The 10,690-nt window shown below is 57.7% G+C and overlaps 1 protein-coding gene across 1 annotated transcript in view; it reads right to left on the reverse strand.

The window, feature by feature from the left end:
- PRAM1 (PML-RARA regulated adaptor molecule 1) overlaps window positions 1-9,173 on the reverse strand; it is a 17,134-nt gene extending 7,961 nt beyond the window's left edge. Inside the window, exons 1-6 of the mRNA XM_011966274.1 lie at window positions 8,979-9,173; window positions 8,776-8,862; window positions 5,541-5,654; window positions 1,644-2,384; window positions 686-1,457; window positions 533-599 (exon numbers count right to left, since the gene is read on the reverse strand). Coding sequence (XP_011821664.1) covers window positions 533-599; window positions 686-1,457; window positions 1,644-2,384; window positions 5,541-5,654; window positions 8,776-8,862; window positions 8,979-9,173 — 1,976 coding nt within the window. The remainder of the gene's footprint in view (window positions 1-532; window positions 600-685; window positions 1,458-1,643; window positions 2,385-5,540; window positions 5,655-8,775; window positions 8,863-8,978) is intronic.
- Between the last annotated feature and the right edge of the window lie 1,517 nt (window positions 9,174-10,690).

Genomic DNA, 10,690 nt, shown 5'->3' on the forward strand with positions numbered 1-10,690 from the left:
TTTTTTTTTTTTTTTTTTTTTTTTTGAGATGGATTTTTGCTCTGTCACCCAGGCTGGAGTGCAGGGGCGTGATCTTCGCTCACAGCAGCCTCCGCCTCCCGGGTTCAAGCGATTCTCCTGCCTCAGCCTCCCGAGTAGGTGGGACTACAGGTGCCCCCCACCACGCCTAGCTAATTTTTTTTTTTCTTCTGAGATGGAGTTTTGCTCTTGCTGCCCAGGCTGGAATGCAATGGCATGATCTTGGCTCACTGCAACCTCCGCCTCCCAGGTTCAAGCAATTCTCCTGCCTCAGCCTCCCGAGCAGCTGGGATTACAGGCATGCGCCAGCACGCCCAGCTAATTTTGTATTTTTAGTAGAGACGGGGTTTCACCATGTAGCCCAGGCTGGTCTTGACCTCTGACCTTAGGTGATTGGCCTAACTCGGCCTCCCAAAGTGCTGGGATTACAGGCGTGAGTCACTGCTCCCGGCCGAGATGAGGCCCCTTTGAGCCCCACAATCTGCACCCACCCCAGCTTCCTCCCCACACTCACGGCGGGATGTCTTCAGGCTGTCGGGCCTGGAAGTGGAGCGCAGCGGCCGAGCGGGTCCTCCGTAGATCTGTGGGGTAGAGAGTGCGGCAGGGAGGCCGGTACTGCCTGGGATCTCAGCCCCGCCTCCTGCCGGTGCCGCCCGCCCTCACCCACCTGTGGATGCTGCAGAGCGTCTCCGAAAGCTCTGCATATCCACGGGGCCCGGGGGCAGCGGAGGCTTGGCTGGAGGGGGTCCCAGGCTGCTGGCAGCGGGCAGAGGCCTCCGCCGGGGTGGATGGCTGGGTCTGAGGCCTGGCCTGGCCCCTCCGCTGTGAACAAGGCCTCCTGACCTCCAGCGGGGTGTCCCAGCAACTCCAAACCCAGGGCTGAGCGGGTGCCGGGAGCTGGAGCCGGCCACGGCCGCAGGCAGTGAGCTCTCGGAAGCGGAGCTGGGGAGTAGAGGCTTTCGAGGGAGATCACCGAAGAACTCAGGCTGCAGGTGTCTCTTGAGGACAGCGTTGGGTTCAGGCTGTGAGAACTTGCGGGGTGGCCCCCGGCGGTCCGGCTGCAGCAACTTCCTGGGGAGGGAGTTGAACTCGGGCTCTGAGGAGGTCCTGGGGAGGCCGCCCAGCTCGGGCTGCGGGGGCTTCTTGGAGAGCGCTTTGAATTCGGCGGGCCGCGGCCTCTTGGGAAGCACGCTGACTTCGGGCTCTGAGGAGGTCCTGGTGAGGTCCCCAAGCTCCGGCTGCGCGGGCTTCTTGGGAAAGTCACTCAGCGGAGGCTGGGAGGCCTTTCTGGGAAAGGCGCTGGAGTCGTGCTTCGGCTCACCGGACTGAGGCTTCCAGAGAGGTGTCTGAGCCGCCTCGCTGAACTCAGGCTGCGGCACGGACTTCTTAGGGAGGCCATCCGCCTGAGGCTGTGGGGGCTTTCTGGGGTGCACACTGAACTCGGGCTGCACCGGCTTCTTGGGAATGCTACTGAAGTTGGGCTTCGGGGAGTGGGGGAGGGACTCAGTGGCCTCAGGCTTCCAGGGCGGTGTCTGACGGACGTCACTGGACTCAGGCTGCGGCAGGGACGTCTTAGGGAGGCTACCGACCTGAGGCTGTGGGGGCTTTTTGGGGTGCATGTTGACGTCAGGCTGCGCGGGCTTCTTGGGAAAGGTACTGAACTCAGGCTGCGGGGGCTTTGGGGTAGCCTCACTGGCCTCGGGCTGCCAGAGCTTCCTGGGGAATGCACTGGATTTGGGTTCAGATGGGGGTCTGGCGGGGTGACTGAGCTCGTCGGACTGCTGGGGTTTCCGGACAGGCGTATTGGGCTCCGGCAGCGAGGCCTTCACAGGGGCCTCACCGACCTCAGGCTGCGGGGGCTTCCTTGGAAATGGAGTGGCCTCCAGCTGTGGGAACTTCTTGGAGATGTCACTGAACTCCAGTTTGGACGGCTTCTTGGGGAGGTCAGTGAACTCAGGCGGCGGAGGCTTCTTGGGGAGGTCAGTGAACTCAGGCGGCGGAGGCTTCTTGGGGAGGTCAGTGAACTCAGGCGGCGGAGGCTTCTTGGGGAGGTCAGTGAACTCAGGCGGCGGGGGTTTCTTGGGGAGGTCAGTGAACTCAGGCGGCGGGGGTTTCTTGGGGAGGTCAGTGAACTCAGGCGGCGGGGGTTTCTTGGGAAGATCAGTGACCTCAGGCGGCGGGGGTTTCTTGGGGAGGTCAGTGACCTCAGGCGGCGGGGGTTTCTTGAGGTGCTCGCTTAGCTCAGGCTGGGGGAACTTCTTGAGTTTACTGAACTCAGGCTTCGGGGGTTTTTTGGGCAGGTCGCTGGGCTCCGGCTGAGAGGCCTGGAATTTTGCTTTGATGCTCCGGAAGTCCTGATGGCTCTCCTAGGAGACATACAGCCAATGAGGCAGGGGCTCAAACACACAGAAGGGGCATGGAAGGAAGGGACTGGGGACCCTCAGGCACAGCCCACAACCACCACCCCTGCACCCAGGCCCCGTCAGCCCTCGGCTCTCTTTCTGAGGAGCCCCCATTGATCCTAGGATCCTGGAACCCACACCCCTCCCTACTTCTCCATTTAGTGCTGATTCCACACCCAACCTCCTCTAGCAGGAGTGGAACTCCTGACATCCCTCCTGCAGCCTCCAGTCCCACAGCCCTCCCCACATGGGTGGTACCCCAACCCCCCAGCATCCTTGACCCCCTCGTTCTTTCACCCCCACACTGCATGTCTCCAGTCTCATTCCATTGCCCAGGCTGGAGTGCAGTGGTGTAATCACAGCTCACTGCAGCCTCTAACTCTTGGGCTCCAATGATCCCCCAGCCTCCCGAGTAGCTGGGATTACAGGCTTGAGCCGCCACGCCCAGGCCTGGAGTCCCTTCTGTGCTAATTTCAAAACCCAGGCCTGGAGTCCCTTCTGTGCTAATTTCAAAACACATCCGGAATCCAACCACTTCTCACTGCCTTCACCGTTGTCACCCCAGGAGGTAGTGGGAGGCAGCGTCTGCCCTCCCCCAACCAACTGCCTGGATTATTCTAACAAGCCCTTCCCCAGTCACTGCCTACCCCTCTCCCTGGTCAGTTCCCCCCATGGCAGCGGGAGGGAGAAGCCTGTTGAGCCCTGAGTCTGTTTGTGTCTCTCTGCTCAAAACCTGGCAATGCTTCCTCATGTCCCTGTAGTTCAAGCTAAATGCCTCATAAAGGCCTGGGCGAACCAGCCTCCCCACCTAGCCACCTCCTCCTCCCTGCACCCTGAACACTTCCCTCTGACCTCGGGGCCTCTGCCCTGTCCCTGACCCAGGACATGTCCCTGCACTACCTGGTTCTCTCCTCTTCCTCCTCCCAGTCTCTGTTCTCATATTTCCTTATTAGAGAGGCCGTCTGAGGCCACCCTATTTTATTTGTTTATTTTTACTTTTTTGAGATGGAGTCTTGCTCTGTCACCCAGACTGGAGTGCAATCCGTGATCTTGGCTCACTGCAATCTCTGCTTCCCAGGTTCAAATGATTCTCATGCCTCAACCCTCTGAGTATCTGGGATTACAGGCACCCGCCACCACGCCTGGCTAATTTTTGTATTTTTACTAGAGACAGGGTTTCACCATGTTGGCCAGGCTTGTCTCAAACTCCTGACCTCAGGTGCCCGCCCGCCTCGGCCTCCCAAAGTACTGGGATTACAGGTGTGAGCCACCGTGCCCGGCCTAGATCACCCTATTTTTCTTTCTTTTTTCTTTTCTTTTTTTTTTTTTTTGAGACTGAGTCTCACTCTGTCCCCAGGTTGGAGTGCAGTGGCGAAATCTCAACTCACTGCAACCTCCGCCTCCTGGGTTCAAGCGATTCTACTGCCTCAGTGTCCTGAGTAGCTGGGATCACAGGTGTCTGCCACGACGCCCGGCTAATTTATTTTTATTTTTATTTTTTTTTTTATTTTTATTATTTTTTTTTTGAGACGGAGTCTGGCTCTGTCGCCCAGGCTGTAGTGCAGTGGCCGGATCTCAGCTCACTGCAAGCTCCGCCTCCTGGGTTCACGCCATTCTCCTGCCTCAGCCTCCCGAGTAGCTGGGACTACAGGCGCCCGCCATCTCGCCCGGCTAGTTTTTTGTATTTTTTTAGTAGAGACGGGGTTTCACCGGGTTAGCCAGGATGGTCTTGATCTCCTGACCTCGTGATCCGCCCGCCTCGGCCTCCCAAAGTGCTGGGATTACAGGCTTGAGCCACTGCGCCCGGCCATTTTTTTTTATTTTTAATGGAGACAGGGTTTTACCATGTTGCCCAGGCTGGTCTCAAACTCCTGACCTCAAGTGATCCGCCCACCTCAGCCTCCCAAAGTGCTGGGATTGCAAGGCATGAGCCATCACACCTGGCCTAGACCACCCTATTTTAAATGGATCACCCCATCCCACCACTGCCCTGTGCAGTCAGCATACATGATTTTCCCCATCGTACCCACCCCATGTATCATACTATTTTACATTGCTTTTAATGTGTCTTGAAAATTTTTTTTTTTTTTTTTGTCTCTCTATACCGCAACTTCCCCCAGTTCCTCAGCCTCTGCAAGGCAGAGACTTGGCTCATTCATTCATTGCTATGTTCCCAGGGCCTGGAACATAGTAGGTGCTCAGTAAATATTTGCTGAACTAAACAATATTTAGGCGGCACAAAGACAGTCATGTACTCAGACTGACCATCAGGAAAACACAGAGACGCCTGGAGACGGCTATGCGGTCCCTCTCACACCGTCTCCGACATGCGGGCTGATGGTCAGGAATGCTCATAGTTGACAGTGCCTGAGAGGACCGGTGCGGACACCGTTGGCACATGTGCCGTCTCCTGCACACCCAGCTGTCCCAGCTGCCCTCCTAGCTGGCCCTGCAACCACTGCCCACAGATGTAGGCAGATTCACAAGCAGGCCAGGCCTCCTTGGCCCTACAAACGCCCCCTTCACCTGTGGTCGAGGAGACTGGGGGAGGGCAAGGGCAGAAGCGTGTGGCCTTTACCTCCTGTGTGTACCTCACTTTCCCCATCCAGAGGACCAGAGACCAGGAGTGCTCCTTGAAAAGGCAGCGATTCCCACCTGGGGCCTGAAGTGCCCCTGCCGAAGCCCCCAGTGGTTTGAAGGAAGTGCTCCCGGGTGACCACAAGGCTAGATAAGTCAGGGTTAGCAGGTCACAACTTGGGTGACTGGTCGGGGGAGGGCCATGACCCACTTTGTCACCCCACAGGAAAGCACTGCTCTCACCCCAGCTGCCCGTTCCCACATTGCTGCTCATGTTGACCTAGGGAGACGGGAGACGTCCCCCCGGGTAGTCCCATCTGTCCCCCTCGCAGTCCCAATCTGAGCCTGAGTCCCCAGGAGCCCGCACTGTCCTGGGGTGTGCCTGGCGGCCTCCTACCTCGGGTCCTTTTTGCTGACCCTTCCCGTTTCCCAGATGTCTTTCGCAGCGCCCCCTGCCCCTCCACAGGTGGATCCTATCCTCCAGGGAACACCTGGGTCCCTTGCTTCCCGGCTATCGAGGCACAGGCCTCTCCCCGTACTCACCATGGCTGCAGGCAGGTGATGGGCCACGGAATGAGTGGGACCCGAGCTGGGGCCGCTGCCTTCAGGAAGTGACTGTGGCTTCTGCTCCACGGCCAGCACACAGGGTGGGGGCTGCTGGAGGTGGGGCGGGGGAGGGCAGAGGAGGAAGGGAAGGAGGTGGGGAGGCTCCAATCTGTCTCCAGATCCTGCCAGCCACTTCTTTTTTTTTGAGACTGAGTCTCGCTCTGTCGCCCAGGCTGGAGTGCCATGGTGCCATCTCGGCTCACTGCAACCTCTGCCTCCCAGGTTCAGGCAATTCTCTTGTATCAACCTCCTGAGTAGCTGCGATGATAGGCACGCACCACCACTCCTGGCTATGTTTTGTATCTTTAGTAGAGAAGAGGTTTCACTGTGTTGGGCAGGCTGGTCTCAAACTCCTGACCTCAAGGGATCAGTCCGCCTCGGCCTCCCAAAGTGCTGGGATTACAGGCGTGAGCCACTGCGCCTGGCCCCTCCCGGGCACTTCTATTTCCCTTGAATTCCTGGCCTGCCTGCTACTGTCCCAAGCTTGGGGCATTGGTTGCCTGCATGTTCCTAACGTGGTCACTAGTTTCTTTTTTTTTTTTTTTATTTGAGACAGAGTCTCACTCTGTTGCTCAGATTGGAGTGGAGTGCAGTGGTGTAATCTTGGCTCACTGCAACCTCCGCCTCACAGGTTCAAGCAATTCTCCTGCCTCAGTCTCCTGAGTAGCTGGAATTACAAGCAAGCACCACCATGCCTGGCTAATTTTTTGTATTTTTAGTAGAGATGAGGGTTCACCATGTTGGTCAGGCTAGTCTTGAACTCCCAACCTCAGGTGATCTGCCCGCCTTGGCCTCCCAAAGTGCTGGGATGACAGGCATGATCCACTGCACCTGACCAAGTAGTTTGTTACTCTCTGTAGTCCCCGTCATTCCCACCACTTTGGTGTCCCCATCTCTGGACTCCAGGGAGGACTCCATGCCAGGCCCTGGTGACCTCCTGGGCTGGAGAGCCACAGGATGGGGAGATCTCAGCAGGTCAGGGGTACGGACAGCTCTGGGGTTTAGGAGGCTCCTGGGGAGGCCCAGAGGCCCAGGACGTGGGGGCTCATGTGACTGGGTGAGGCCTCTGCTGTCTGCCCCGGTTGGCTCATCTGCCTTCCTCATTTCATTCCTCCCAGGGCTGCCACCCTGTGCAGAAAGCTCAGCTGGATTTGGGGGTTGGTGGGTGAGTGGTGTCAAAGGCCTTGCACCTGGGCCGGGCATGGTGGCTCATGCCTGTAATCCTAACACTTTGGGAGGCTGAGGCAGGAGGATCCCTTCAGCCCAGGAGTTCAAGACCAGCTAGGGCAACATAGCAAGACTCCATCTATACAAAAAACATAAAACATTAGCCAGGGGTGGCCGGGCACGGTGGCTCACGCCTGTAATCCCAGCACTTTGGGAGGCCGAAGTGGGTGGATCATGAAGTTAGGAGATCAGGACTATCCTGGCTAACACGGTGAAACTCCATCTCTACTAAAAATACAAAAAATTAGCTGGGCGTGTTGGCAGATGCCTGTAGTCCCAGCTACTTGGGAGGCTGAGTCAGGAGAATGGCGTGAACCCAGGAGGCAGAGCTTACAGTGAGCAGAGATCGCGCTACTGCACTCCAGCCTGGGCGACAGAGCCAGACTCTGTCTCAAAAAAAAAAAGAAGAAAATATTAGCCAGGTGTGATGGTACGCGCCTGTGGTCTCAGCTGCTTGGGAGGCTGGGGTGGGAGGATTGTTTGAGCCCAGGAAGCAGAGGCTGCAGTGAGCTATAATCACACCGCTGCACTCCAGCCTGGATGACAGAGCAAGACCCACTCTCAATCAATCAATCAATCAAGAGCCACAGTTAAAAAAAAAAAAAAAAAAAAAAGGCTGAGCGAGGTAGCTCATGCCTGTAATATGAGCACTTTGGGAGGTTGAGGCAGGCGGATCACCTGAGGTCGGGAGTTTAAGACCAGTCTGGACAACATAGAGAAACCCTGTCTCTACTAAAAATACAAAAATTAGCTCAGCATGGTGGCACATGCCTATAATCCTGGCTAGTCGGGAGGCTGCGGCAGGAGAATTGCTTGAACCCGGGAGGCAGAGGTTGCAGGGAGCCGAGATGGCGTCACTGCACTCCAGTCTAGGTGACAGAGCGAAACTCCATCTAAAAAAAACCCCAAAAAACAGAACCTCCAAGAAACTCTGACTTAATCAGTCTGAGGTGTGGCCTGAGCAAGTTTTTTTTAAATTTTTTAATTGTTTTTGAGACAAAGTCCTGCTCTGTCACCCAGTCTGCCTCCCGGGTTCAAGTGGCTGGGATTACAGGTGTCCACCAACACGCCTGGCTAATTTTCTGGATTTTTAGTAGAGATGGGGTTTCACCATTGACCAGGCTGGTCTCAAACTCCGGACCTCAAGTGATCTACCCGCCTGGACCTCCCAAAGTGCTGGGATTACAGGCGTGAGTCACCGCGCCTGGCCTGCCCGTTTGTTTTCACACCTCCTTTAAGAGCACAGACATCATGATTCTGCCATCTTGCCATCTCTGTTATGCCTTTGCATCCGGTCCGGGGTCACAGTTGCCAGATGTGGGTTGCCCTCCCAAACGGGAGTCTCGGGAGGACAGTATGGGCCCTCTGTGGGTCTCCAGAACCTGGGTAAGTGAAGGAAAGAATGAAAGAACAGGTGGCCGGGCCCGGTGGCTCATGCCTGTAATCCCAGAACTTCGGGAGGCCAGGCGGGCGGATCACCTGAGGTCAGGAGTTCGAGAGCAGACTGGCCAACATGGTGAAACCCTGTCTCTACTAAAAATACAAAAATTAGCTGGGCGTGTTTGTGCACACCTGTAATCCCAGCTACCTGGGAGGGTGAGGCGGGAGAACTGCTTGCACCCGGGAGGCGGAGGTTGCAGTGAGCTGAGATTGTGCCATTGCACTCCAGCCTGGGTGACAGGGCGGGACTCCGTCTCAAATAAATAATAATAAATAAATATAAATAAATAAATCAAGCAATTCTTGGCCACAGTAGGTGCTCAATCAAGGTAATTAAGGGATTGGATGACAGCTGATGGATTCCCAGGTGCCTGGGTCGGTCACACTGCCCGTGCACTCTCGCAGCTAGGAGGGTCCAGACAGGGCGCGCACACCAAGGCACCACGGGGGCGCCGTGGGGGTGACGCGCAGGTCCCGGCGCGGTCGTCATGGTGCGCCTGCCCACCAACTCCCCTTTGTGTATTTGGCGCCTCCGCAGGGGCTCCCGGCAGGGTTCCGCGCTGCACGGCCGCAGATAGGGGCCGGTAGGGCTCTGAAATCCGGGAGAAGCAAGCCCGGACCAGGGGGAGTGAGAGTTCGTTAGGGCGCGGCTCCGGGACTCTGCGGGGTCGGAAACCGGAACAAGTGTGCGCAGGGGGAGGAGCCCACGGCCGCGGAGCGCTTTCCTCCTCCGTGCTCCCGGCCCGCAGTGAGGGTAACCGGACCGGCACCTGCTGATGACAGCTGGGGCTGGACAAATGCCGGGCGGTGCACGGGCCTCTGGCCGGCCTCAGAGCTGTTCAGCACGAGCCCGCGGCTTCCAGCCAACCTGCCTGCTATCCGCACGGCGCTCCCGGCTTTCATTCCCCCGAGTCTGAGACTCCTGGGCGCCCCCTGCTGGGCGGAGCCGGGGCCCAAGAGAACTGGGTTCCTGTGCATGGGGGTTGGGAGCCGGTTTGAGGGTAGGAGGTCGTTTTTGTAGTGGACAGGGTGAACGGCGGAAGCCAGGTGGTGACCCAGCTCCCCAGGCCTCGGGGCAGTCAGTTCACTCCAGAGGGCAGTGTGATGGCCGTGGGCCCGCTGTACACACAGGAAGGGCTGTACCATCTCCGTGGGTGACGGGGTAAGGGAGAGGTCCCTGGACGGAGGTGTCGGCTCTGGGTCTCTTTGGAAAGATAGTGACAGACTGGGAAGTAGCGTGGGCTAGATCTGGGGGTGGCCGAATGAGGAAACTGATGGGGACGAAGACTCCTGCTGACCTCCGGGACCCTGGAGAGGGGTTAGGGGCCTGGGGGACAGAGAACACAACGCTATCCTTGGAGATGGGGGATAGGCTTGGACTACAGCCAGATCTAGAGACCTCCAGAGTGCGGGAACAGGAGCGTGTCCCCTGGACCTGCTGCCAGGGTTTCCTCATCCCGTGGTAACTGTGCGCAGCTCCCAAGATGGTGCAGAATCAGTGGCCCTGACTTGGAACTGGCGCTGGCTAGAGGCCTCCTAGCCTCACCTTCTCTATGTATCTGTAAAATGGGCCCCTTCACCTGTCCCACCCTCCTCCCCAGGCAGCCATGGGCTCGGGATGTGAAGTTCTCAGCAGACATTTCCCAAGTCCCTCCTCTCCCCGCAGCCTCTCTTTTCATCCTCCCATCCACCCCAAAGGGCTCAGCCATCATCATGACACCCTTTTAAGGACGAGGGAATTGGGAGGCGGGGAGGTCGAGTCTTTTCCAGGGTCCCACAGTGGTGGTTTCAAGGCTTCTGGCTGAGAAGGGGGAGCTTAGGGGGCCTTGGAGCCCCGGGGCCTCCTGATGGCCTGTCCAACCCCATCCTGAGTGACAGCGACCTCAGCTGGGGCCTAGGGGTGCTGGGAGAGTGGACACCCAGCCCAAGCCACGTGAGCTGAGGCTGCAGCCCCATCACATCACAGCCCCATCAAGGACAGGGCAGTCTTCAGGCCCCTGGTGAGGCTGTGGGCAGTGGGGCAGACAGACGGGTCCTAAGGACCTGAGGATCCCCTCCTGCCCCTTGCAGTGGCTGAAGGGCTTCCGGAGCCTAGAGCTGTCCATCTTTGAGGTGACATGGCACTGAGCAGGTGTGGGGCAGGTGGCCCTTGGCTTGTCTACCTGGATGGCTTTGACTCAGAGCCTGAGGTGGACACGGTGGTGCATGAAAAGTCCAAGGAAGATAGGTGTGGTGACTCACGCCTGTAATCCCAGCACGTTGGGAGGCCGAGGCAGGTGGATCAGCTGAGGTCATGAGTTCGAGACCAGCCTGGCCAACATGCTGAAACCCCATCTCTACTGAAAATACAAAAAATTAGCCAGGCATGGTGGATGGCACCTGTAATCTCAGCTACTCGGGAGGGTGAGGCAGGAGAATGG

This window comes from Mandrillus leucophaeus, unplaced genomic scaffold (assembly GCF_000951045.1).
Source record: "Mandrillus leucophaeus isolate KB7577 unplaced genomic scaffold, Mleu.le_1.0 Scaffold751, whole genome shotgun sequence".
In the NCBI taxonomy this organism is placed as follows: Eukaryota; Metazoa; Chordata; class Mammalia; order Primates; family Cercopithecidae; genus Mandrillus; species Mandrillus leucophaeus.